Here is a 26509-nt window from a genome sequence, read left to right on the forward strand (position 1 = left end):
GTGCGGGGGGCAGCTCTACATGACAGCCACTCATTTAATTTGAAAATGGAATAAAAAATCAAAAAGAAGTGCAGAAATTGATCGAGATGCTTTAGGGAAATGACGAAACACCGAGATTCAAAGGGCGTGGAACTTGCCCCCCCCCCCCTCCCCTTGGCGGTTTAAACAAGACAAAGAAATCGTTTACTTGCAAAAGCATCGGAACAATTTATTTTCTTTAAATTCAAAGCAAAAAAATGAGAACAGTTGGTATATTTCACCTAGTAAGTTACCCTGTTGGTTACGAAGTTGCACAGTTCATCACTAGTTAATTCAAAATAAAGTCATGACGTCAGCAACACGAATGCACACCGTTAGATGGCGTTAAAATCAGAGATTTTTCCTTTATAATTTGCCTTTGTATTTGAAGTCCTCTGTTGGGATGTGGTTGGCAAGCCTAAAACGACATAATTGAAAATGGAATTAAGTAAAAATAAACAACTGAATTGAATGACGCTAATGAAACAAGACAACCGCAGTATCTTTTATAGCAAATCTTAACATTGTATAAATACCACGAAAATTATTAGCAAGCCACAAGTAAAATTGATTTTAAAAAAACGTTAAAGGAATGAAACATAAGGAAAACTGAGCAAGTGTATTGCTAGCTGATCACGGTATTTGCATTGAAGAGTAGTAATAATAAATAGGTTTAGTAGATTATTTTACTTTCAAAATATTGGCCTGATGTGACACTGCTTTCAGTTTGCTTCTTTTTAATGCTGTTACAAACAGGTAGGTGCATTTCATACCGTTCATTAGGTCTCTTCGGAACATAATTACAAATATATCTATTTTTACATTATCATTTTTTTCCTATATCAAGTTATAAAATAAGAAATATTCATATTTGTCACGATACAAGACAAGCGGTTGAACTCACCAAGCCATGTATCCTTGTAACATAATACAAATAGATTTCTTCACCTTTTATTTTTCTACATAAAGTTACAAAATGAGAATTATTCATTTTTATCCCGATACAAGACGAGCTATTGAACTCACCATTCCATCCCGTCCTTGAGGTCTTTTTGTGGCACTGGGGAGCGCCACCCCCTCATGGTGTCCATGAAGCTGTTATGGATGTCGGTATGCTCCTTGGTGTTGACATAATTGGATCTGATCATCTGACCCTAGAATGTTGACATCTATATATAAGTAAGGGCGTGCATAACACGGTTGAATGGAAAGGCAGGGCTCCAATTTGAGTTTAAAAGTCGTTATTTCTTCAACAAATTTGTATAGTATATTCCTTGGTTATATTATTAAACGTTCTATGACTTAAACGTGAAACCAGTGACGGTTAAAGCTGGTGACCTGCCTCTCCCGTGAACCAAACGGAGGCGCCACTTTTCTAGTTAATGGTATTTATGTATAAAACTGGAAGTCAGACATTGTCATAGAGGGCATTTTCTATAGATAAACCACAGCGAATGTTTTAAAAAATAATAAACATAAGTGTATTTTTCTGTTTGGTGATGTCCCTAATTATCGTATTCCAACTGGACAAAATAGCTCGAATAATTGCAGATGTTTATAGCTTTGCTCGTTTTAAATGTTTGATACGGAGAGGTGAAAAAACACGCATGTTAAATACCTACGTAACAGATCGTAATGTAAGTTCTAGGCAGATTTTAAAATTGAAAAAATAATTCTATTTATGCTATTGCTGTCGGTCCTGCCTCGCAGAGAAAAACTTTACCGATTAAAAATTAACAATCCATAAAATAATATTTTCCCATCGCGTATCACTTAACATGGCACTTTTATTTGCCATGCAATCAATTACACTATTAACTGATGAGCTATCCTTACTTACCTGCTCATCATGAAAATGAAGAGTGAACACCTCAATCGCAGCATTGAGTTGCGTTTGAGTGTTGAACTCGGAGAGAGCAAACAGACCATTGAAGAGCGTTCTGTGCTCACTGTCAATGTTGTCATACTGAAAATATAATATTTTCAATTTTTATACCTTTCAGTTATCTTCTGATGCGTCAGATTTAATGAAATGATAATTATTCGCTACGTAAATACGCAATAAAATTCTGTTGCCAAGGTAATACCAGATGGACACTAAGATAATCTCGTCGGTGCCACAATGGGACTCACGGCGAAAGTTAGGCCTAAAGTTAAGACCGAGAATTGCACCTCACTTTGATCCCAGCTTAATTAACAGTAGTCTGCGTTTATGATAAGATATAAAATGGCTAGAATGTTAATTCGTTATTTTGTTTTAACCGGCGTCTACCTATTTAACTTAAAGCTCGCCTCACATGATAACTTTATCCAGAAGATTGATTGAACTTTTAAATCAAAATTTTAGTCTGCGATGCCAGGCCTACCCAACTACCAGACTCGGCACATAAGGATCCTGAATTAACCGGTATATCGGACCACACTACCCGTTTTCAAGGTGTGTGTCAGATCACATTTCGGAGTATCAGTCAGAACAATGACAGGATGAGCCCACGCTCGGCTGTCACCTTGATTGGATAGTAAACGATTGTCGTAAAATCGCTATATGATTTTAAAACCGGGTGCGTAAATTTGAAAACCGCCTAGAACAACCTTAGACTGCTACATTAATCTAATACAATGCAAAAAAGCCCTATCTAAAGTGGTTAAAGCATTCAAACCGAATGTCGTAAAGTCCCCATATACCCCCACAGAGACAATAAAATAGAGTACTCTAAAGTAAAAGTACAGTGTAAGGTTGTTCTAGGTGGTTTTCAATTTTATGGACCCGGTTTTAAAATCATATCGTTTACTATCCAGTCAAGGTGACAGCCGAGCGTGGATGAGCCCGCGATCGTCCTACAAAATTTGTTCTGGGGTGTGATACTCCGAAATGCGATCTGACACACACCTTGAAAACGGGTAGTGTGGTCCGATATACCGGTTAATTCAGGATCCTTATGTGCCGAGTCTGGTAGTTGGGTAGGCTTGGATCCCACGTAGTTTCAATGTTATATACTCGTGAATTAGTCTTAAGTTTTATGAGATGTTTTACGAACATATATCCAAAGAAATCGTTAAGTAAAATATTAGCATTTAGCCTCGTATACTGGATAAAGAACACTTAATTATTGTTACACTTAGAAGTGTAAATGTAAGCTACTCACGGTGGTTTTGAAATCCGGGGTCCACGCGTAGGGCACTGGGATTTTCATGGTGATCGGATAACTCTCTACTCTCCAAGTAGTAACAGGCAACAGTGGAATTCTTGGCTGTGAAGATAGTGTCTTCAGACCGCGACTTTTTATACACACCCAGGGAGGGAGATGACTTGCAATTCAACTTGAGGTGCGCGCCTCATTAGTCTTCCAGTCATGGAGCAAGTGTTTTACCACATGGGTACATATGGCGTGATGTAATTGTACGTGAGACACGTAATCACGTGTTTTGTCTATTTAAGTTTAAACGATAAAATGTGGGTTTGATCATTGATCGATTGACTGATACATCGATAGTCTAGGCTGTCTAGGGAGGGCGGAAAAGTGGGGTATACTCTCGTCACTCAAGTCTCGGTAATGTGTGGAACATTTTGGGGTTCAATACACTGGTCAGTCAGCCTAGTGATAATGGGAAAAAATGCTGAAATTTCCTTCTTTATGTGTATATTTGATTGAATGAATTATAAAATTAATGTTACTTATTTCATTAATGTCGATAGGAGACCGTAGTATATTTCTTTTGTTTTTTGTTATTATTATTATTATTATTATTATTATTATTATTATTATTATTAATATTATTATTATTATTACTATTTTAACGTTTTACCTCATGTCCAATGTCAAATACCCCAAATATGACTTTTTGCCTTCGAATGTGACGGGTTCGTACAGGAAGTAAACTAACGCTAATGTGCACAAGTAACAAGCTAAGGTGCATTTGTTTATTTGTTAATGTTTATGTATTTATGAATTTAGCAGCAACAATGCGATAATATTTTCCTTAGGATGGTTGAATCAGTTAACGTACTTATTTATTTCGTTGTCTCTATGGCCTAACTGAAACAGAGGAAAAAGAGAAATATTAAATGATACTTAAGTTCATTTATCCTTTCCTTTTTTATCCTGACCAATCAGTGTACCTTAAAGGTTGGTTAAGCTGTAAACCCACACCTGATGTGTTATAACGCGTACCTTTTTGAATCTATAATTCTCCCTTAACTTGAATGGATTTAATTAAACAGAAATGTCTGATTACTTTTACATAACTGTCACGTACTACACAGATGCTAAGTCCACGTTGCCTGTTCAGTAATTACCCATAACGGTGATGAGACGCTCACGGGTTTATTATAGTTTTAAAAGAGGATTTGTGTCTGAAATCTGCACGTATTATTGTCTCACGTTATCAGACACTTCGCCTCAGCATATGGGGAACTCATTGTCCGCTGTCTGGTTTACAAATGAGCCGCGACAATTTCTCACCTGATGAGGTGAATTCACCTCGCCTTAGTGTATAAAATGAGTGACTGGCGATCGCATCTTTACAGTCGCTAAACTCATAGTTACTTTTAGCTTGAAGTTGACAGTTTCTCCCATTTTTCCAAGATGGTTAAAGTGCCGGTACCGTTTGCCTGGAACGAGGATTTCGCTACCAGCGTGAGTACTTACTGTGTTTTTAGGGCTCATTCCCATTCAAATTATCGGTTTACGTCGCTAACTCCACAGGGACTCTCACTAAATGCAATAAGATTAGAAGATTGACAAGCCATCTCCTTGCGTTGAGTAGAAAACAGAAAAGCTGACGATGATACGTTGGAAACTGATTGCATTCAGCGACAATCCCCTCGGGGTTGGCTAGAACTTTGTATGCATACAGTTTAAATGGGAATAAGCCCTTAGTTTAGTCCTGAAGGTTTTGTTCTTGTCGGATACATCCGCATTACACCTGTTAGCAATGTATACATTTAAATAATAATTAAGCCCCCATCCTCAGGGCATTTTTATCCGTGTGTCTTAAAATAAATTATAATTAAAGAGAAGAGCAATATACTGTTGTCATTAAATTGTGCCCAATTAAACAAAAAACCTGTAAAATGTATCTGCCGTGATAGTAGCGGTTCAATGAAGTAGAACAAGTCTTTCGTCTTCTAATAATAATATTAAGTTGGACAACTATAACTCATGGTCCAATAGCATTTGTTTCATTCGTGTGGCAGTTAAAATAATTATCAATTTCCAACCAAGTAGTAATTATCAATTTCCAACCAAGAATAAGTTTACAGTCAGTTTTTATATGCAAATGATCAAGGGTGCATGTATTTTGTGAGTTAGGAAATGACTAATCCCTGTTCAGTAGTAGCATTTTATGGTAAGTGAAAATAAAAGAAATGCATGTAACCATGCACCATGCAGTATCAGGGCAAAGGATGACAACGAAATAGGTTTCTAAAAAAAAGGTTATAAGTTATCGCACTTTTACCTTTGCATGAAGAATAATATAAGTCTCTTTCACTAAATACAAATCGTAGTAAAAAGCACACCACTGTATGTAGCAATTTACTTTTTGTTTCAGTATCGACTTATCGACTTGGAGCACAGAACGCTCTTCAACGGACTGTTTGCCCTCTCCGAGTTCAACACTCGCGACCAGCTGTTAGCTTGCAAGGAAGTCTTTGTGATGCATTTCCGTGACGAGCAGGTAAGTTGATATTCTGTACAATCGGTTTCTTGTTGCTTTAATAGTACTAGACCTATAGTATGGTGAATAGTAGTAGTAGTAGTAGTAGTAGTAGAAGTAGTGGCAGTAGTAGTAGTAATAGTAGTATTAGTAGAAGTACCAGTAGCAGCAGTAGAAATAGTAGTAAAAGTGGCTGAAAACCACATAGGGGCCTAGCTTACATTATTCATATAATTAAAGACGTGTTCCTTTTCTTTATTTAGGGTCAAATGGAAAAGGCCAATTATGAGCATTTCGAAGAGCACAAGGGCATCCATGAAGGGTTTTTGGAGAAGATGGGCCACTGGAAAGCGCCTGTCGCCCAGAAAGACATCAGATTTGGAATGGAGTGGTGAGTCTCAGTACTTTTCTCTCGTCCTCACTCCCTTAGACGGTGAAAAAGTAATAACTTGCACATGAGTGACCCCCCCCTCTCTCTCTCTCTCTCTCTCTCTCTCACACATAAACACACACACACACCGTTAAATTAATCACGTCATCTCTAATGAAAGATTCAAAGGTAAAACAATATCTGCATCATTCCACATGCCCTTTCATTAGTTTGTATTACCTTTCTTGGAGTATCTTGAAATATTTCCCATATAAGAAGTTTCTGATATATATATATATATATATATATTTTTTTTTTTTTTTTTTGAAAATTTGACAAGAGTTATTTGTTTATTTGTTTTATTATTTTAGGCTTGTCAACCACATCCCCACTGAAGACTTCAAGTACAAGGGCAAATTGTAAATGGAACGAACGGAACAATGCGCCATCTATCGGACTATCGGACTGTGCAGAAACCATACGCAGGAACGTTGGAATAGTCAACCTATAAACAGTTCACTCTAGGAAAGATACGTTACGAAGTTACACAGCCTAAAACAACACTGCCAATTTTATCATTTGCTTATGATTTAAGAACAATAAAAAGCTTCCATTGCAATTGATCATGACTCTCTTTATTTACTTTGCCTGTGCCAGCGCGTTTATCCATATGCCTACAAGAGCATGCAACTAGAGTGACTTGTGCATCGGTAATAAACACATTCAAGCACACACACAAAGAGAGAGAGAGAGAGAGAGAGAGAGACATATATGGTTGAGCTATAGAGGTAAAAATGCATATATATATGCTGTCAAAATTTCGCCAGTGCGCGTGAGTTTTAAGGGATAACAACTGTTCATTTTGGCCAAAAAAAAAAATAATAATTCACCTGGGGTAAAGGACAATTTTCCCATATTTCCTAATGGTCAATGAATCCCTTTCCTCATTCAAAGTTAGTCCTTTTTTCTAAAAAGTTTGGTTTTTAAGAGATTATTACAACATGTAGCCATCTATGGAGGTCGCGTGATGTGATGGCAAGCACAAACTCCAGAATATATGCATTAAAGGTATACTGTGATGAAAAAACGGGTTAAAACTATCCATTAGGTGCCCAAAAGTCATTTATGAGTGATGAAAAAAAAAGTTCTTACGTTTATTTAGTTTTTAAAGCCGATTTTATGCAGGTGTGAATGTAGTTTACGATACTCCCGCGTGGCGGCGCTTTGGGGCGAGTGACGTCACTGGCGTCGAGGCTCAGAAAGCCATATTCGATTCAGCTATCCGCCTACTTACAGTTATACTCGATCGCTTTGTCTGAACTATTTTGTAAAAATGAACAGAGAACGAATTGAAGGATATTTGTTTGAACCAGAGGGTATTGCAGAAGATGTGGATGATGCAGAGTGGAAAACAGACCAGGAAGATAGTGAAGGAGAGCTCTCAGTCAGCCGACTAAACGATTTGGCGTGGTGTGAGTGTGGCCATTGTGAGCTTATGCCCACCTTTGTGGAATCAACGTGCTGTAGTGAAAACACTGCTGTGTCTGCCAAAATGAAGCACGATACCAGATGCGTTACCGAACTACAGACCTACAATAATGCATGTTTAGACGCAGACATGCTGGAGATTCTCATGGCATCGATGAAAGAAGTGCTCGGGGAAAGTCTGCGTGACCCAATTACGAACAGGTAAGACAATGGCGGCGCTTTTCGGAATGTCGTTTAGTCCGGTTGTATTTTAATTTCCACTAAACTAAGTCCTGTATATTAACTCATTTTATATTAAAATAATTTTTTAACTGATTATTATCGTTCATTGAAGCAGTGGTGACATGTTCGACTGAGAATAACACACAAAATGATCATACCACATTTTTATTTTCTAGAATGTACAGATATGTGGCGTACAGAAGCTTCACATGGTAGATATATGGGAAGCTGGGGAGGAGGCGAAGGAAAGTTATTCCTGCCTGTGTAGTGACCTCAATAAGGAAACGGTTTCCAGAAAAAGATGGATGTTATGAAGGTTATCATGAGGTACTGGGTGGACCAATGGATGGCCATGCGGATTTGTGATTATGCTCAATATATGAATAGGCCTACATTTAAACATTTATTTTTGCTTTATTTTTGTGACTGTGGACCTTTACAATGATCTGCATTTAGAACATGAACTCTGTACAGTTAATGCATAACATACATCTGTAGTGCTCATCAGTCTGCTGCTACAATTCACACTGATTATTTTTACAATGATTAGAATATACATTTGAAGGATCAACTGTACTTGTATATATTCATACAATAAGGACACATCAACTGCTCAAGTTACTGAATAGTAACACAAGTACAAAGACTTCTTAATACAGCTAATATTTTTACTCATATTAAATGATATGTAATACTCCGTGCTTAATCGCAGATTGCAAGAAATGTATTTTTTCTTTTACGTTGAGCTGTCACTCAAACAAGAAATTGAGTATGTAAGATTTTTTGAACCATCTGAACACTTCATATTTGTATATAAGCTACAGGGGTCAAGTCTAATAGGCCAGTTTGAGGAATCTAGAAATGTGTCCCTGTACAACTTCATCTTTAGTGGGCTTCGGCGTCTTGGCCACAGTGTCCCTTGCTAACTCTGGGACTAAAATCTTGTCAATTTCTTCCCCAAGCCCTGTAATTTCCAATAAACGGATAATGTTAATCATTGTAATATAATAAAAATAAGTTGACCAACAAAATATATGAAATGTATAAGGTTGTCTTTGTCACAGAACTTTATCCTAAAACAGTCACATTATAAAGAATGAGGCACAGTATCTCTCTTCTGGACTATCATTTCAGAATCTATTATATTGTGAATCTGAAAAAAATGTATAAAATCGAAATCTTACATCATGTGGATTTATGTTGTTACTAGACAAAATAATCACTGCTATTTCAGAATCCTAACCATGAATGTTCCATCTGCATTACACAAAAATATGTCAACAAAATTTTGAGTAAATGCATGTTTAGATTTAACAAATTTTCAAAAAAATATTATCTCTGCGTGTGACAGGTAATATGAACTTTAGACCAAAGGGCAAAGGCTTTAGGCGCTTGCTAGCAGTGCAAACTAAAAGCGATACACGCAATTGATTACTACATGATCATTTATAAATTCAAATTTTTGAAGATAGATACACAAAAGAAGATGAATTCCCTACGTGGTTATCATTTATTAACCAACAAAAAAACACCAAAACTATGTTAACAGTAAAGGTTTGGAAGCAGGGCAGCGAACACAGTTTTTCACACATGCCCGTCTGTCGCGTCGGCTGAACGTTCTTATCCCGACTGATAAGAGAAAGTTACCTAATACATGCAGGTGTGACAGCTAACATTATTTTTCACACCCGTGCAGTTTACCAGTGTCATTCCGGGAGAGCCAGGTCAGTGGACAAAAGGCCAAAGATATCGGACTGATAGCATCGGACACTACTACATTTCACACCTCTGCAACTTACCTCGCTACTTCCGCCTTACACGTGATCAGTGCAGCAGTATGTCGAGTAAAAATTTGATTCCACTATCATGTTATATTAAAGTTTTCACTAACATAATCAAAAAATTCGACAACGTACCTCTGCTACGAACTTTTTTGGGGCTCTAGAAGCTGCTCTCTTCTTCCTTTCGACGGCCGCATCATGCACACATCCTACAGGTAAGACTCTCGTCGGCAGCGCTCTGGTATTTACTGTCGCATTTTGGTACTCCGAAAAATCGAATATACTGGGTACAGCATCATCTTTTAGTTTTCTCCGTGCTTTTCCACCGCACAATTCAGCTCGCAGGTCACGTACGAAGCATTCCGGCTCGAAGTGGTCGCTACAGATCCTCGCGTGTTTTGACACTGTGCTGGGATTTTTTAACTTCAGAGAATTGAGCCAAATTTTACGTTTTGCGGCATCCGCAGGCAGGATATAATAGCAGATGTCTTTCTTATCGTAACCTAAATTACAGCACCCGGGAGCAACACAACTTTGCGGCATTTTGTTTTTCTGACACCTAGATGTTTAGTCACCTACTGCATAGTAGGCCTATATACACACACTGGACAAAAGAAGTGTCACCCCTACTGAGCCAATACGATGGGGGAGATAAATGACTGTGGAATGATATGCTCCTTGTATCATTTTATTAACATCAAATTTCACGAAAATTCACAAAATGAGAACAAAATATACATTCTACCAAAATATGCAGTTTTAAGTCCAAAATTATTACTTAGTGGCATAGCCACGTGACCTAATAATAGGTGCCAGTATACGAGGCAAGGATTCATATAATTGTCTGATGCGTTCAGGACTTATGCTGGCCCAAGAATGAAACACTGAATATAACAGAGTTTATCTGCTGGTTAGACGGGCATTTGTAAAAAGTTTTGACATATCATTCCACAGATTTTCTATTATGTTTGCATCCGGACTCTGGGCAGGCCACATCACCCTGCGAATGTCCTGTTGTTCAAACCAATCATCAACTGCTCTGGGCCTGTGACAAGGAGCGTTGTCATCCTGGTGAACAAACGGATAATTCCTGTCACCAAACATATTAGTAATAGATGGTAGCAAGCCTGACTCCAAAACATCGATATATTTCTAGTGATTCATGTTTCTATCAACCACTATCAATTCGCCCAAGCCATGGTTGCTGATGCAGCCCCACACCATGATGAATATGCTGCTCAGGGTTCGAAAATTCAGTGCATGTAGTTCAAATGCTTTACCAGCAGTTTGCCAGCATCAAACCCGTCTGTCATCAGAAGTCAGACCAAAGCGACACTCATCAGAAAAAATATATAGGACCAATTGTCATGGAGTGTCCAGTTCCAGATTCTGTTGACCCTAGTTCACTCTACGTTGTCTGTTTTGTAACGATTTAAGAGGTTTCAGGCTTGCTACCCTGCTGTACACTCTATGAGCATGTAACCGACGCCTAGCAATTTTCACAGACACATTCTTATGTGTGAAATTGTTCCACTGTGTTGTCAACTGACAAGCAATGTCGAACTTTGACAACCTAGGCATCAAAATCAGTCGTCGGTCTTCACGGCCAGTAGTTTTTCTTGGAAGACCCATTAGAGGCAATTTGTCTCTTGATCCAGTGTTTTTATACCGAGACCAGACCATCTGCACGGTTCTGACTGAACAATTCAATTGTATCGATATTCTGACATTGCTTATATTCCGCCTCTTCAGGTTAATAACTTGCACCTATAACCGTTAGATAATTGCCTGTATCTTGCCATATTGGAGGAAGACAGGAATGACATTTGCTGTACATGTACAAGACTAACAATACAATTCCATGGTATAGCGGTTTTATACTCATTAGTCACATTATAAGTAGACCAGGGATCATAAGTGCCCCAGATCTGCCTACTTTTCTTACTCTGAGTTAGGGGGTGACACTTCTTTTGTCCAGTGTGTGTACTATTACTAGTACAGCTGTGGAAAGCTACTCCCCGGGTTACGTCACTAGAAACTGACCAATCAGAATTTTCTCATCTAAATCTCATCTTTTCTCTCTAAAACTTAAAAAGAACAATTTTTTGACGTCGATTTATAGTTTTTATACTGTAAAAAAAAAAAGCAGTGAACGCTCTGTGTTCCTAGAGCACAGTAGGCCTTTAACTGCTGTTTTTGTGGTAAAATAGAATTTATTATATTTCTGAAAGTTGTTTACAAAGTATTGTGAAATATGGATATCTTACGAACAGCTGTTGTTCCTTTCATGTAATTTTCATGGTTATGATAAAGAGTACTTTCAATGCTCACCTGTACCAAGATTACAGAAAACATTGTATAAACAAAGACATATAAGGCAAAAAGAAAGCAGAAAATATTCAAGTTACGATATAAGTAATGGTCAGTATCGTTAACGCCAAAAGGTAAAATAAAATGCGAATATTGATAAAAAAAAAAAAAATAATAAAAGAGTGTGTACGTGTGTGTGTGCTTGTCCGTGCCCTGCATTTGGACATTGAAATGTTTTTTTTTTTAATTTCTACCTCAAACTTGACACTCAGGAAACCCAACCAAAATACCTCGATTGATAAACCAAGAAAGAGCTGAGATATTCTTTAGTATTAAATGTAACTTTTCTCAGTTTAATCTTTGTACCAAAAGTGATATTAATTCATAAGATGTTTACTTCCAAAATGCTACTGTGTTTAATAGATTAAAGTAGATTTAAAATGTACCCATGTTTGTTATAAAAGCATATGTGATGCTCTTAATACATGTATTTCAAATTAAACCGCTCATTCCAAATACAAAAGGCATTGCCCACTATTTGATCTACTCGTCTGTACATGCAGGTGGAGTTATGACTCCCTGTTATTGTCTCTTACATTTGGAGAAACACGTGGAGTAGATTATTTAAAAAACTGGCTCGAATGATGCACTTTTGTAGTTATCAGTAAGACGGATTTTTTAAATTGCTGTGTTGCAGAAATTGGATATTTCGTATAGGACAGTATAGTACCTGAGTGACCTCCGTATTTTGGTACATAAGTGGCATCCGTATTTTGGTAACTGAGTGGTCTCCACAATCCTCAGGAGTAACCCCACACAATCCCAGATCAGCATTACTCAAGAAAGCATGTAGTCCTATAACAAATTGACAACTATATCCATATAATTCAAGTGTGACCTCAACAGAACAGAGCTCATTTGGAACTAATTCTATATGTAAGGGTTAAATGTTTACCAATATAGCTAGTGACATATTGCTTGTAACAGTCGATTTACTACCTCTTATATCCTTCAGAAATACATGTCGGTTGCGTATACTTTGTAAACAGAAATATACGTCTTTGGGTTACATTAATTACTGGGACTTCCTGTACTTTTAATTTTTCTCTATACATTGGTTTGTCCTCTGCAATCCATATGCTTATATGAAGTATATGAATACATGGATTTTGCTTTAATTCTTTCAAAATTTTAAAGCAAAAAGGTCCCCCGTGTTCCATAGTAGCAGGATTATGACATGTTATTTTGACCAAATTAATTGGAAATATTTTTCACCCCTTCGATCGGAGCGTTCTGGGAGTTAAAAAAAGTCATTTCATTTTTTAATATATTAATTATGACATGTTTTATTTATGGATATAAATTTAGGAGCTTATCCAAGTACTATGGAATTGTGAATTCTATTCGAAAACTTACTCTGAACTGCTGTATTGTAGTATATGTACTGAATGTACCAAAAAGGTTTATGTTTGAAAACGTGTCAATCAGGTTCCTATCTGGTTATCATCGTTACCCTTCAAATACAGCTTTCCATTTATATATATCGCTCTATTCATTGAAATTAAATCAAATTATTAAACAATATACTACAACTTAAAACGCTTTTTTTTCACAGATATTTTAATTTAGTTCAAAGTGATAATATATTGTTTTGTAAACAAATGTATTAATGGAGTAATAGATGAATTTCACTCGACGTTTAATTACCGTTGACCAATAACAACTGAAAAATCATCCTTCGTTGACACATAACAACTTTTTAATTGGCTTGCATCAAAACCGTTTATTGTTCTCAAGCAATAAGTTAATTACATTTACATCTGTAACTCTTTTTATCCTAATAACATCATGCATAAGTCCATTAAACAGTGTTTGGGTAAATGACTCCAATTTGGTCTAAATGGCAGCAATAAAGGCCGATAGGTGGCGCATTAGTTCGCCTGCTCTGTTTATAATTTGCCCTTGTACTTGAAGTCCTCTTTGGGGATGTGGTCAACAAGCCTGAAATAAAAAAAAAACAATTTTTGTTTAATTTTTCGGAAAATTTAACTTTAACAAATTACAGCTTCAAATATATTTATTCAACAATTTCAAAAATGTGTCTATTTTCTTTCTCCTAGATCTTTACACAAAAGCTAAGGAAAGATAGAGAGTGAGAGAGATGCAGAAGAGAGTGGGAGACTCACCACTCCATTCCAAATTTGATATCTTTCTGGGCAACAGGCGCTTTCCAATGGCCCATCTTCTCCAAAAAGTCTTCGTGAATGCCCTTGTGCTCTTCGAAATGTTCAAAGTTAGCATTCTCCATTTGGGTCTGGATAAAAAAGAACACCGTTTTTTATTAGATGAATTTTAAAAGAAGAAATACTTTTTTGTCGCTTTACTACCTACATTACATAAACCTAACAATAATTAAAATATACTATCGACCCATTATGAATAGTCTTTTGTATGAACTTGCCTGCTCGTCACGGAAATGCATCACAAAGCACTCCTTGCAAGCTGCCAGCTGGTCACGAGTGTTGAACTCGGAGAGGGCAAACAGTCCGTTGAAGAGGGTTCTGTGTTCGTTGTCAATGTTCTTATACTGAAACAAAAATTAGTACATAGCAATATGGTTCCCATTTCGATTTGCTAAGTTACGCCATTCGCAAAAGATTACTCATTTCCTTGCGATAACATTTTCCCTCTTTAGTCTTGCTTATATCCGCATATGCGTCGCACGATGAAATTATAGGCAATTTTTAGTACGTTTTTTTTTACTTAACCTTAAGTTAACGTCGAAAAAAATCAGTTTGTCGGATGAAAAGTGTTTGTGCAGGTAAACAACCCAATGATTTAAACACCTTTACTGCTGTCATGCCCCCTAAATGCAGGCAATGGTGGAAAAGAACTAAAAACTGGATTAAACATTACGATCACGATCTTAGCAATTTCACCGAACGATGTCCGTAGGGAAACTATGCGACGCCATAAGCAACGTACTACGGGCTTACGATTTAAAAATAGTTTAGTTTTAACTTGACAAAATCGTAGAGGCCACAGAGGCCAAGAATCAGTACGGTTTCGTAAGAATTCGCACGGCCACCGCCTAACTCCGCACAGACGCCGCCGAGAAATATACATGCACCGTAAAGGCATTAAAAGTATACTAAATACACTGTACTCACGCTGGTAGCAAAGCTCTCGCTCCACGCGAATGGCACTGGAATACCCATCTTTAAAAGGAGAGGTGGTTGTCTGGCTCAAGTAACAGGTAACTGTAAGTTCAGCGTCTGTGCAAATAAAGCCCCACGCTCTTTCATTTATACCCAGCTTCAAGGGGAGTTCATCCTCATCAGGTGAAACCTTCACGGGTCGTTAGCATCGGGGACAGCTGGACACCATGAAAAGACCCCCTGCTACGTGATTAACCTGATCACGAGATCAATTGTTCGGCGTCAGGACATTTTTGATTACTCGTGCGTTGAGTTAATAATCAGGGCAATGTATTTACCGGCCGATCTGTAACCCGAAGGACGCTTTCAAGGTTAAGTTTAAGGTCGCAGATTAAAATTGGGATCTGCAGAAATGAGCACACTGTGTAAACTGAGCAAACATCAATCTGTATTATGCATTCTTTTCATCCCCGAACTCATTCACTCATTTATTTTAAAATATACATATTCTCTCTTGTTGTTCGAAATCCATGTATTCTATTAATATTACTTGTGATGGTTCATGTAAATGTAATAAAAGTACCTGTCACCCTCTCTATACACTGCCAGCATGCCTGTATATTAATAAAGACATCGTCTGATCTTTCATTTATTCACTCATCTCTAGCTTTACTCATAACATTTACATCTGATTTCCCTTCCTTCCTTCCTTCATTCATTTACTTGTCTATTTGTTATGTTATTAAAATTTATAATATATTGGATTTAGCCGTATATAATTAATCCTCTGACTGTGCTTGTCCCGCAATATTGTTTTATTCATTTTTCATCTTTTGTGCGACAGTCAAGTGATTTTAGTAAAAAAAAAAGAAAAGAAATAAAGGTGCGGTTTTTGATTCACTCAGAATTGTTCACCAAATACATACATCTTGATGAAAAAGCTACACCTGCAGGTGAATAAATGTGTTCATATCGTATTTACACTGACATGCCTGCAAACAAAAGTATAACAATCAACGCTTTCGTTAACTTAAAGCAGCCCGACTTAATTAACTATAGAAATACGCATTGGAACGCATGGGTTATAATTAATTGAACTTTGTTCATCAACAAAACACCTGGCTCAAATAATCACTTTCCAAAATCTTTCTCATCTGTTGCACGTGCTAAGTGATTTTTCGCTTGTTTCCAGTGAGACGTATCTTTTTGGCCGGATTGGGTCAAACGCAATCAGGACACGTGTGTATAAAAGTCGACCCCTGCCACTACGGCTCTCAGATGCTGAATCTACTGTAACCTACAGGCACGCTGAGTACAGAAGAATCCTCTGCAAACATGAAAGTCCCCGCGCCATTTTGCTGGACCAAAGATTTCGCCACTGCGGTGAGTATAACAAGTAGACTTAAAGCATATTTTAGTGTGTATTTAGTGTGCGGATAATATTAACTCAAACTCATTCTCACCCTCTCCTTTTCTCAAACCTCTCTGTGCTAACTGAAAAATTAAATTTATACGCCGGAACCTAGACATCCAAAAGAAGTCTATAGTATCATTATTACAAGTAGTTACCTGTGTTTAATTTGTGTTTCTATTTCATATTTTTAAACACGTTGTTCTGTACCGTAAATATAAAAGGCTTTGATAAAAGAATAAATGCATTCGCCAGTAAGGTTTAATACCGAAGATAACACATTACACTGATCTTGACTTGAATTGTTGTATCTCAGTAACGTTGATTCTTTTTACTCTGAAATGAGCTGATACTTCGCCCTCATCGCCTTACTCAAATATTCCTCGAACTCGGACAGTACTTCCAACCCCATAATGTCCAAGTAAAATGGCATCTTCTGTACCGCGAAATATATAAATATATTTTGACACGTGGTAACTCTTTCGACTGACGCTAAATGTTAAATTGTGTTTGTGTAAGTCTACAAGGAGTCCCTCAGTATCGTTTCAAGTCATATCCATAATTGCCGTGTACATGTACTCTGTGTTTACAAATTTTGTTTAAAAGTCTAAAATGATAAATGTTGAAGACCGTTAACCACACGTAATGTGCGAACTTTGTGTAAGTCGCCAGAAAAAGCATAACTCCTTGAGGAATAATTCATACCTTCTGAAACATCAAGGAGGCTTCTTTTTGTGGCAATAAGACTAATCTAAAAAGTCTGCGTCCTCTGCTGAGTAGTACTCACTAGCGCTCTCCTGGCTTTCCTTTGTATTGCTCATAATTGTAACGGTCAAGGTCACAAAAGAAGTTTCGTCAAATTGACTACACCTATTGGCTGACCAACCCACTGCATCGATAGGTTAACAAAATCACTGTTTATATGTCTAAATTAGGGCATGAAACACGAAGATAAGGGACCAAAAAGTGATTGTTTTTCAGGAATTGCAACATTCCCAGTATTTTGCACCCAAGAATGTAAAGGCATGTTTATTTCTAAACGTATTTTCTGTCCAACCTTAGGGACTATTTACGTGTAAGTTTTTAGGTGGATTTTTGTGTGCAACCTTGTATGCCACTAAATATTTTAAACTAACATTGTACATTGAGTATAAATTTGTTCTCTTTTTGTGGTTAGCGATCCAATTTATTTACTGAATTATCTGTTTATTTCAGTATGACAACATTGACAGTGAGCACAGAACGCTCTTCAATGGCCTGTTTGCTCTCTCCGAGTTCAACACCGCCGCCCAGTTGAACGCTTGCATTGAGGTCTTTTCACTTCATTTCCACGATGAACAGGCAAGGTTTTTTTTTCATTTTTGAAATATAACTTTTTATAAATGAAAAACAAATTCAATACCTCAAGAAGGTTCCCAATTTCATGAAATAATTCTTGTTCACAGGGTCAAATGAAGAGAGCCAACTATGCAGGAACTCAGGAGCATACTGACATCCATAATGGATTTATGGACCAGATGAGAGGATGGAATTCTCCAGTCACCCAGAAGCAACTGAAGGATGGCATGGCGTGGTACGTTTGTTAATTTTTTAAGTGAGAAAATTGAATTACTTTCAAGAGACTTTAAGGCGTTCAGATTGCAGTTTTAATGTGGTAGAATTATACAATGGAGAAACATTGTTGCAGTCACTTCTATTTTTTAGTATGCACTATTGCAACATTCAATTGTTTTCGACCAAAATAAATAAGTAGATAAAAGTATAGTCAACAATGAACATCTTACCTATCCCTGCATTCATATCTTTTGCACTAAAATGAATAAGATCAGTGACATCCTTTAAGTCCAATAACAAGTGATTTGTTGTTTCCATCTCAAAGTAATTATTAAGATCTGTGTTTGATTTGTGCCAAATGTTTATTTTCTCTCAAGGCTCTGCAACCACATCCCCACCGAAGATTTCAAATACAAGGGCAAGTTGTAAACTGGAAATGACTGACTTCTACGCCATCTATCGGATTACATCTGTTCTGTTGACGTCATATCCTCTCTACGTGTATGTCAATATCTGTAAATGTTTATGCAGAATATATTGGGATTAAATGTATCCTCAGCTTTATCTGCAATCTGTTTGTCAAAATGAATATAATAAATGGCGCCTTAATTGTGTTATTGGAGTGTTTATTGTTTTTGATTTGTTTTCTTCCATCGTGATATAGGCCTATACTACGTGCAATCTTCAGAAACACGTACGGTGCGCTTATCTTACTCTTTAATTCTTCCATTGAAATAACAACGTTCACTCTCTTTTCTTGTGATATTACGTAGATCCATGTTGTATCGCTTGGACGTTGTTCTTTCAAAAAATAGATGTATAAACAAATGCATAAAAATAAAATTGATAAGTAGATGCATGAGGAATGAATAAAATAAGTTGAAAATGTTTATGAAAATATTTGCACAAATAATGTGTACACAATATGCATAAATAAAGTATTTAATAAAGTTATGTTTAAAGTAACAGAAACAAGAATGTCAAACCAAAATTAATATGCATTTTAATTGTTACGTCAAAATCGGACATTTGTACAGTGTTCCTGACTTAGGACGAATAACACGTCCAATTTCCACCGCGCAGTTTTACTTTCTGATCTCATCATCCATCGAGCATAATTACATTGTGGGATATTTCGGTTTGTCAAAAGAAAAGATCCTGGCGTTGAGTAGAAAACAGAAAAGGTGATGATTACACAAGTACATTGGAACCAGAGGAGGCATGTTAATCTGTTAATCTGATTGCATTCAGCGAGAGTCTCCGCGGACTTAAATCGACCTGGTGCGACAGTTTCATTGTGAACACACCCTAATTGTTATGAATATGAATACCCTACTGGAACTTACATTTGGCAATTAACTGACCGATGTTACGGTCTCAACCAGTGGCCCTTTACTAGGTAAATAACCTGGATGTACTGGTCACCTGACCTATTATCTATGGACTAACTCCATTCACTCTTTTGCACCCTAAATGTGTTTCATAAATGTGCTAGCGTTCCAATTTCGCCAAATATGGACAGCTCTCTAAGCTTCTTCAAAGATATTTGACATGTTTTCAAGACACGGCCGTTCAAAGCGTCTTAAGGTACTGAATTAAAATGAAAACAAAATGAACGAAATAAACATAAACGGTGATTGTTTTTAGTTCTTAAAATGTTAAAATTAAACATAATGTTCATCAAAAAATTTCACAATATAACATTTTTCTATTTCAAATTTATATAGATTAATGATATACCTGGCACCCGTTATCTGTTGATAAATATACATGTATGTTCCTTATTTTTCACTTTTCTACAAAAAAAAATCACAATTTATTAATTTCCGTATTTTTGAAATTTTTGAAAACTCTACAAAGAAGTGAAAAATCATCTTAAACAGATCGACAACATTTACGTACAGGTACTTCATGTTCTGAAATCTTACATTTCTTTAAGTATTTTCCTTTTTTTTTTCTTTTGTTCAGGTCACTGGCTCTGTAATCGCGAGAATTAGTCATGGTAAACTCTCGAATATTGGAGAACTATCACTCAATATGTACTCTAGAGATATGTTTTTATTAAATACTACCTTATAAATACTAGAAAAGCAATCAATTAGTTAAAAAAGACTTTAAATACCCCACCGCAATAATAAAAAATGTAGCCACAGATAGGTCACGAGGTACTGTGACGACAGAGACGCTCAGGGTCTTATTTGGGTAGTCTGGATATCATGTATCGCTACTAATTTTTTTATATTGTATTTAAATGATTAATTGCTTGATCAATTGGTTTTTGGTTGATTGATTGATTGATTGATTGATTGATTAATTGATTAACAAATTAACATATACTCAAGATTAAGAGAATCGAGATGCTCTGTCAGGGTGCTTTTCGTTTATTAAAACTTCAATGGATTTTCAGTGATATTATGATAGAATATTTCCCTGATGAAGATGCTCTAGACAGCCCAAAATATTGGAGGTAATATCAACTTTAGATTTTAACTGTGGAAAAAAAACTACTTTATTTTTTGCTGCTATTCCCTAAATTACCAAATTAAGTGTCTTTTGCTGAGTTAAGGCAACTTCCAGTGTCAATATTCTAAAATTTTAGCCAGATAAAGCGATTTATGTGGCCTTTTAAATTCTCTGTGAAATACAACGCAGGCACGTGGAATCTTAGTAAAATAAGTAACTAGGATTTAAGCCGATAACCTTACTTAATATTTTTTGGGGAAACTGTGACTATCGTGATTGGTGCGATATTGTATCAGCAGAAGGGGGAGAGCGCTTTTTTTTTTTTTTATTTCATGACTACTTATTTACGTTCAGATGTGTGTTTTTGGCATAATAACTCGGTTATACAATTGCGCTTTGGCGTAACCTATTTATTTCATCTTATTTCCCAATTACACTTTATTTAAGTTATTTTTATATTTATTTATATATTTCAATTATCAATATTCATTAAATTATCCTTTAAAGCATTTCAAGCAAACTTTATCGGAATACATGAATCAATGCACGTGTACATTTTCGTCATTTTTAGCTGCAAAGAGGGCATCTATTGCTCTCCAAAAAAAAAACAGAAACGCTGGAGACCAATATACTACCAAAACAAAGGTAGAGATGAGATAAAGATAACAGCAGAGGAAAGAACAAACAATGACTACTGCGCTTACAAGTATTGCGTCGTTTATTTCATTCAGTATTGTCAAGCAGATAGCAGAACAAGCTGAGGATATCTTTTAGTTTAGTATATTCTGCATAAACATTCAATGACATAGACAGTAAGATAAGAAGTCATCTATGACGTCAACAGAACAGATGCAATCCGATAGATGGAGTAGAGGTCAGTCATTTCCAGTTTACAACTTGCCCTTGTATTTGAAGTCTTCAGTGGGGATGTGGTTGCAAAGCCTACAGAGGAAAAAAATATGTGACAGGAATCAAACACAGATCTTAATAATTACTTTGGGATGAAAACAACAAATCGACTGCTATTGGACTTTAAAGGATACCACGGAATTTATTCATTTAAGTGCAAAAGATACGCAAGCAGGCATAGGTAAGATATCAATTATTGACTTTTCTTTTTTTAATTTACTTATGTTGGTCTAAAACAGAACTGAATATTGCAACAATGTGTAATAAAATACAAAAAACAAAATGACTGCAACAGTGTCGCTCGTTTGTTTAATTCTACCATATTAAAACTGCAATCTTAACTTTTTAAAGTCTCTTGAAAGTAATTCAATTTTCTCACTTAAAAAAATTAACAAACTTACCACGCCATGCCATCCATCAGTTGCTTCTGGGTGACTGGAGAATTCCATCCTCTCATCTGGTCCATAAAACCATTATGGATGTCAGTATGCTCCTGAGTTCCTGCATAGTTGGCTCTCTTCATTTGACCCTGTGAACAAAAATTATTTCATGAAATTGGGAACTGTCTTAAAGTTTTTTTTCGTTTATAAAAGGTTATATTTCAACAATAAAAAAACAACAAAAACTTGCCTGTTCATCGTGGAAATGAAGTGAGAAGACCTCAATGCAAGCGTTCAACTGGGCGGCGGTGTTGAACTCGGAGAGAGCAAACAGGCCATTGAAGAGCGTCCTGTGCTCACTGTCAATGTTCTCATACTGAAAATAAACATAACTCAATAAGTTGATGGAAGGCTAAGCAAGTGAGTATATATATGAATACCCAATGTTTAATATAAGTAAAAAAAAATAAGTGCCCCACACCAATGGACACACATACACGTTCACAAACATCCACAGTTTAACATACAGCGTTACTTAAAAGAGTTTCCACCTGCCGAACTGTCAAAATATTGTGTATATATAAACCCCAAATTTTCTTTTTTTTTCCGCGTAACAAAACATGCCATGAGACTTGGACATTTGGATTTGAAAGTGGTGTTCTAGTTAGGCGATTTTCATAAAGTTACAGCTCATTCCAGAGTAAAAAGCCTCCATTTTTTGGAGATACACGATAATTAAAATCATCAAAAATGTGACCTGTTAGTTTTGGTTTTAAAACATTACAGTTGAATGTATTTATTTATCTGAGTGCTTTATACTTAATGTACAGAACAACATGTGTGGGAATATAAATTATAAACACAAGTAAAACACAGTTGACATCTACTTCTAACGATGATTATAAGAACTACTCGTATGTGCATTGGTTCCATATCATATGACGTAGAATTGTTTTTCAATGTACAGAGAGGTTTGATAAAAGGAGTGGCCGAGAATGAGTTAGAGTTAAAATTATCCGAACACAAAATACACACTAAAATATGCTTTAAGTCTACTTGTTATACTCACCGCAGTGGCGAAATCTTTGGTCCAGCAAAATGGCGCGGGGACTTTCATTTTTGCAGAGGATTCTTCTGTACTCAGCGTGCCTGTAGGTTACAGTAGATTCAGCGTCTGTACAAAGTGGTGGCGGGGAACGAGTTTTATACACTCATGTCCGGGGAGCGATTGGCCCAATCCGGCCACGGCGCACGCCTCACTGGAAACAGAGGCAGACGAAAAATCAATTAGCACGCGCGTTTATTTGAGTCAGGTGTTCTGCCGTTAAAGGAAAAATCACTTAAATTTTAACCATGCGTTCCATTGCGTATTTCTGATATCAATTAGAACGCTAAGTTGGTGCACGGCGGCACGTAGTATTACGGGCATGTGGATAATATTAACGTGTAGCTTTTTTTACCTTGACATGGGGTGAGCATCTGGTTTCTTTTAAAACTAGAAAAACCTGCGTCGCACATACTCATTACTTTTTTCATTTTTCTATTAAAATCATTTCAACGACATACAAATTCTTAAATGTAAAATGAAGTTGAATAATGAACAGACAGACTTCACTCAGAAATAGATGACAATGATGAAAAGAAAAAAAGATGTAGACAGAACCATATATGAATAAAAATAAATGAATAGGAGCACGTAGGAGAAAGGGTGTAGCTTAGTATAAATAAACAAAAAATAAAGTTAAATTTGTTGGAGATTAATTGTACACTGCTCTTTGCTGCCAATACACGATTTATTGCAATTCAACCCTGCCTATATTCGTGAATTTGCAGTTTTTGAAACAAGACTACACACTATTTTATATATTCATTTAAATGTCCAATTTTTAATTTCAAGTGATTAAGTCTAGCTTCATATTTTCACACTAATTTGCAAATATTCTTTTAATGTATGTTGACTTGTATAGTTAACTTGTAAAGAAAAAAATAACCTCAATTTCTCGTATGCATATTTTCCTTTAGACAGAGAAATTCGACTATTTTTATTTTGACAATGGAGGGTACAATGTAAGCACTGTTTCGGAGCGTTGTGATACAAAATGGTATTATTATTATTATTATTGTTATTATTATTATTATTATTATTATTATTAATTTGCAAATATATTTATTTCTTTTGTTCCCTATTAAAATCTACAAAACCCAATGTTCTTGAGGACAGGCGACATTTCAACTTCATCAAATTCACCGAATAAGATGCTACACTGCTTCAAAAGGAGTATAGGAAGTTGTTTATTATTAATGTAGAATGAATAGGATTCTGCAATACCGACACCCTACTTGTTTCTCAGTACAGGAATCCTTTTCAGGTACGTAGACAAGGGGGTTCAAAATTACCGCCTTTTGGTCGAGGACGGTTCCTCTTTTAAAGCAAGAGTCCACACTAAATTGTTAAATTTCGTTTAGATATCCAACGTTTATTTCAAGTGATCTAGTCTATGGTTTAAAACCTGATTTTGCTTAAGTTGGGTCGAAAAATATCCAATTTTTCATAAAAAGGAAAAGCCGTTATAAACTTTTAAGGTTGCACATATTTGTTTGACCTTACACGCTTTCATCAGGTTACAAACCAGCCGGTAAATGCATTGCCCTAATTATTAACGCAACGCACGAGTTATTACATGAAGTGTCCTGACGCCGAACAACCGATCTCGTGATCAGATTAGTCACGTAGCAGGGCTTTTTTCATGGTGTCCAGCTGTCCCCGATGCTAACGACCCTTGAAGGTTTAGCCTGATGAGGATGAACTCCCCCTGAAGCCGGGTATAAATGATAGAGCGCGGGACTGTATTTGCACAGACGCTGAACTTACAGTTACCTGTTACTTGAGCCAGACAACCACCTCTCCTTTTAAAGATGGGTATCCCAGTGCCATTCGCGTGGAATGAGAGCTTCGCTACCAGCGTAAGTACTGTGTCTTTAATTTATTTACATGTATAATGTTTACAGACTTTCTGAATCCATTCACAAATCGCCTTTTGATTTTAAATATGAACACGAAAATCATACGTATCCACTCCGAGTTTATAATATTTTAAACATTATTTTTAGATAATTATATAAAAGGAAAAGTTTTTTTTTTCTTTATATGAAAACTTATACAGTCCGGCTTGGTTAAATTTTGATACTCCAAGTATCTTTTTTCATTAATATTATTTTCGTCTTTTACTTTACTTTCAATATTTATTTCTATCTCAATAGTTAATAAAATATTAAATCATATCTTATAAGTGCAATTATGCATAATATTAGAGGACAAAGCGATGTTCTGATTTGGCCTAAAACATGCTGAATTTTGTAATTTAACATCTGAATAATACATCAGTCTGTTTTTAAAGAAATGATAGTGAATACCACTACATGGCATTGTCTCAAAGAATGGACAAAAGACTGTGTGATATCCGAAGGGTTTATTATCATTTTGTCAATGGTTACGGACACGGTTCCTTTATAACTTACAAATTCAAAATGATAGCGGCACTACTATTTACAACACTTTTTATTTCAGTATAAGAACATCGACTTGGAGCACAGAACCCTCTTCAATGGACTGTTTGCCCTCTCCGAGTTCAACACTCGCGACCAGCTGTTAGCTTGCAAGGAAGTCTTTGTGATGCATTTCCGTGACGAACAGGCAAGTTAATATTAATAGCTACCGTTTATAGCTACCCTTTATACTAATATTGTAAAAATCATATTTATTATTATCCCATTTTTTGTGAGTGTTAGTAAAAGCAGCAGCAGTAGCAGCAGAGGGTATAGTAGTAATATATATATATAGTAAAAGCAATTTAGTAGCGGTTGTAGGTAGTAAAACCTACAAAAAACTATTTAGTCATTAAGAATCCATTAAACGAAAGACTTTTTTCTATATAGGGCCAAATGGAGAAAGCTAATTTTGAACATTACGAAGAGCACAAAGCCATTCACGAAGGGTTTTTGGAGAAGATGGGCCACTGGAAGGCGCCTGTTGCCCAGAAAGATATCAGAGCTGGAATGGAGTGGTAAGTCTCTCTCTCTCTCTCATCATGCCAATATCTACAATATCTACTGGTTATGCTTGAGGATACAAAATGGTATGGGCCCATGAAAAACTGGTGTAGGCGAACCATTCCTTATGCGCATAGTATGTGACAGTTTAACAATTAATTAGTATTGAGTTTTAACTTGTAAACATAAGTATTATTTGCGCTTTAGCCTCGTTTCAATAACTGTCATATTAAGCAGAACGTTGCCATGGTGACATTACCAATTCAGTAGGCACCTGCCGTATGCCGTGTCATATACTGGCGAACTGAAACGAAGGATCGTTCCATATTCAACATTTCTTGTCCAATCAGACTAATTTACTCAGATTACTGGAGTGGAAAAAAAAATGCATGTAACATCACAAGACGCAGTTTTGAATAAATATTAATATATAAGTGTTTGAAATTAATTTCATATCGTCATTGGAATAATTGCTTTTGTGCCAATTATTTTAACATTTTGGGCTGACACCAAGGGTTTTCTGACCGGACAAAAACACTGTTTCAAAGGGAAGGAGTGCGTCAAGTCTCAAAGCCTCCCTGCTAGAATTCCAACGCCTGTGTACTGCATCCGTAAATGATGACTTTTTTTAATTGTAATGTGTAAATATATCCTTCCTGATATTTAAACAAGGTTTTTTCATATATTTTAGGCTTGTTAATCACATCCCCAATGAGGATTTCAAGTACAAGGGCAAA

At 36.2% G+C, this 26509-nt stretch overlaps 7 protein-coding genes and 1 long non-coding RNA gene across 9 annotated transcripts in view; 4 read left to right on the forward strand and 4 right to left on the reverse strand.

Annotated features, from left to right (window-relative positions):
• Positions 1-182: 182 nt before the first annotated feature.
• Positions 183-3355, reverse strand: LOC106157079 (hemerythrin subunit beta). The gene is made up of 4 exons (XM_013532577.3): positions 3165-3355; positions 1859-1984; positions 1045-1172; positions 183-436 (listed from the first exon to the last, which is right to left on the reverse strand). Exons 1-4 carry the CDS (start codon positions 3210-3212, stop codon positions 385-387), a joined length of 354 nt encoding a protein of 117 aa, XP_013388031.1. The 5' UTR covers positions 3213-3355; the 3' UTR covers positions 183-384.
• Positions 3356-4495: 1140 nt separating this feature from the next.
• On the forward strand, positions 4496-6669 carry LOC106157089 (hemerythrin subunit alpha). The gene is made up of 4 exons (XM_013532588.3): positions 4496-4655; positions 5572-5697; positions 5940-6067; positions 6418-6669. Exons 1-4 carry the CDS (start codon positions 4605-4607, stop codon positions 6467-6469), a joined length of 357 nt encoding a protein of 118 aa, XP_013388042.1. The 5' UTR covers positions 4496-4604; the 3' UTR covers positions 6470-6669.
• Positions 6670-7269: 600 nt separating this feature from the next.
• LOC106176725 (uncharacterized) lies at positions 7270-9203 on the forward strand. Its single transcript, XM_013559230.3, has 2 exons — positions 7270-7735; positions 7933-9203. Exons 1-2 carry the CDS (start codon positions 7380-7382, stop codon positions 7970-7972), a joined length of 396 nt encoding a protein of 131 aa, XP_013414684.2. The 5' UTR covers positions 7270-7379; the 3' UTR covers positions 7973-9203.
• On the reverse strand, positions 8147-10130 carry LOC147760361 (uncharacterized). The gene is made up of 2 exons (XR_015330872.1): positions 9673-10130; positions 8147-8720 (listed from the first exon to the last, which is right to left on the reverse strand). It is a non-coding gene; the product is annotated as an uncharacterized LOC147760361 (long non-coding RNA).
• A 3419-nt stretch (positions 10131-13549) lies between these two features.
• Positions 13550-17306, reverse strand: LOC106157078 (hemerythrin subunit alpha-like). Of its 2 annotated transcripts, none has more exons than XM_086994221.1 (4): positions 17122-17306; positions 14309-14434; positions 14034-14161; positions 13550-13848 (listed from the first exon to the last, which is right to left on the reverse strand). In XM_086994221.1, exons 1-4 carry the CDS (start codon positions 17131-17133, stop codon positions 13797-13799), a joined length of 318 nt encoding a protein of 105 aa, XP_086850347.1. In that variant the 5' UTR covers positions 17134-17306; the 3' UTR covers positions 13550-13796. The 2 variants fall into 2 exon arrangements, with proteins under 2 accessions (XP_086850347.1, XP_013388030.1); XM_013532576.2 differs by lacking the exon at positions 17122-17306 and adding an exon at positions 15018-15286 and having other exon boundaries at positions 13555-13848.
• LOC106157092 (hemerythrin subunit beta-like) lies at positions 16247-18587 on the forward strand. Its single transcript, XM_013532592.2, has 4 exons — positions 16247-16388; positions 17632-17757; positions 17862-17989; positions 18348-18587. The coding sequence occupies exons 1-4, from the start codon at positions 16341-16343 to the stop codon at positions 18397-18399; spliced, it is 354 nt and encodes a 117-aa protein (XP_013388046.2). The 5' UTR covers positions 16247-16340; the 3' UTR covers positions 18400-18587.
• Positions 18588-21128: 2541 nt separating this feature from the next.
• LOC106166318 (hemerythrin subunit beta-like) lies at positions 21129-22952 on the reverse strand. Its single transcript, XM_013544845.3, has 4 exons — positions 22792-22952; positions 21973-22098; positions 21744-21871; positions 21129-21375 (listed from the first exon to the last, which is right to left on the reverse strand). Exons 1-4 carry the CDS (start codon positions 22837-22839, stop codon positions 21324-21326), a joined length of 354 nt encoding a protein of 117 aa, XP_013400299.2. The 5' UTR covers positions 22840-22952; the 3' UTR covers positions 21129-21323.
• A 1576-nt stretch (positions 22953-24528) lies between these two features.
• The window catches only part of LOC106157091 (hemerythrin subunit alpha-like), a 2176-nt gene continuing 195 nt past the window's right edge, over positions 24529-26509 (forward strand). The window contains exons 1-4 of the mRNA XM_013532591.3: positions 24529-24686; positions 25291-25416; positions 25659-25786; positions 26464-26509. The exon at positions 26464-26509 is cut by the window's right edge and continues 195 nt beyond it. Coding sequence (XP_013388045.1) covers positions 24639-24686; positions 25291-25416; positions 25659-25786; positions 26464-26509 — 348 coding nt within the window. The 5' untranslated portion in view covers positions 24529-24638. The remainder of the gene's footprint in view (positions 24687-25290; positions 25417-25658; positions 25787-26463) is intronic.

This window comes from Lingula anatina, chromosome 8 (assembly GCF_051362555.1).
Source record: "Lingula anatina isolate TDL-2025a chromosome 8, LinAna3.0, whole genome shotgun sequence".
NCBI classification, from domain to species: domain Eukaryota; kingdom Metazoa; phylum Brachiopoda; class Lingulata; order Lingulida; family Lingulidae; genus Lingula; species Lingula anatina.

What these genes read in the sequence shown, in the direction of transcription:
- LOC106157089 (XM_013532588.3), top strand. Translation starts at nt 4,605, where the DNA reads ATGGTTAAAGTGCCGGTACCGTTTGCCTGGAACGAGGATTTCGCTACC. An exon ending in ACGAGGATTTCGCTACCAGC is followed by an intron (nt 4,656 to 5,571) that starts GTGAGTACTTAC and finishes TTTTTGTTTCAG; the next exon opens with TATCGACTTATCGACTTGGA. An exon ending in ATCAGATTTGGAATGGAGTG is followed by an intron (nt 6,068 to 6,417) that starts GTGAGTCTCAGT and finishes TTATTATTTTAG; the next exon opens with GCTTGTCAACCACATCCCCA.
- LOC106157079 (XM_013532577.3), bottom strand. Translation starts at nt 3,212, where the DNA reads ATGAAAATCCCAGTGCCCTACGCGTGGACCCCGGATTTCAAAACCACC. An exon ending in TTCATTTTCATGATGAGCAG is followed by an intron (nt 1,173 to 1,858) that starts GTAAGTAAGGAT and finishes TCAACATTCTAG; the next exon opens with GGTCAGATGATCAGATCCAA. An exon ending in CTCAAGGACGGGATGGAATG is followed by an intron (nt 437 to 1,044) that starts GTGAGTTCAATA and finishes ATGTCGTTTTAG; the next exon opens with GCTTGCCAACCACATCCCAA.
- LOC106157092 (XM_013532592.2), top strand. Translation starts at nt 16,341, where the DNA reads ATGAAAGTCCCCGCGCCATTTTGCTGGACCAAAGATTTCGCCACTGCG. An exon ending in CCAAAGATTTCGCCACTGCG is followed by an intron (nt 16,389 to 17,631) that starts GTGAGTATAACA and finishes TGTTTATTTCAG; the next exon opens with TATGACAACATTGACAGTGA. An exon ending in CTGAAGGATGGCATGGCGTG is followed by an intron (nt 17,990 to 18,347) that starts GTACGTTTGTTA and finishes TTTTCTCTCAAG; the next exon opens with GCTCTGCAACCACATCCCCA.
- LOC106166318 (XM_013544845.3), bottom strand. Translation starts at nt 22,839, where the DNA reads ATGAAAGTCCCCGCGCCATTTTGCTGGACCAAAGATTTCGCCACTGCG. An exon ending in CCAAAGATTTCGCCACTGCG is followed by an intron (nt 22,099 to 22,791) that starts GTGAGTATAACA and finishes GTTTATTTTCAG; the next exon opens with TATGAGAACATTGACAGTGA. An exon ending in TTCATTTCCACGATGAACAG is followed by an intron (nt 21,872 to 21,972) that starts GCAAGTTTTTGT and finishes TTTTGTTCACAG; the next exon opens with GGTCAAATGAAGAGAGCCAA.
- LOC106157078 (XM_013532576.2), bottom strand. Translation starts at nt 15,065, where the DNA reads ATGGGTATTCCAGTGCCATTCGCGTGGAGCGAGAGCTTTGCTACCAGC. An exon ending in GCGAGAGCTTTGCTACCAGC is followed by an intron (nt 14,435 to 15,017) that starts GTGAGTACAGTG and finishes TTTTTGTTTCAG; the next exon opens with TATAAGAACATTGACAACGA. An exon ending in TGCATTTCCGTGACGAGCAG is followed by an intron (nt 14,162 to 14,308) that starts GCAAGTTCATAC and finishes TTTTTTATCCAG; the next exon opens with ACCCAAATGGAGAATGCTAA.
- LOC106176725 (XM_013559230.3), top strand. Translation starts at nt 7,380, where the DNA reads ATGAACAGAGAACGAATTGAAGGATATTTGTTTGAACCAGAGGGTATT. An exon ending in CGTGACCCAATTACGAACAG is followed by an intron (nt 7,736 to 7,932) that starts GTAAGACAATGG and finishes TTTATTTTCTAG; the next exon opens with AATGTACAGATATGTGGCGT.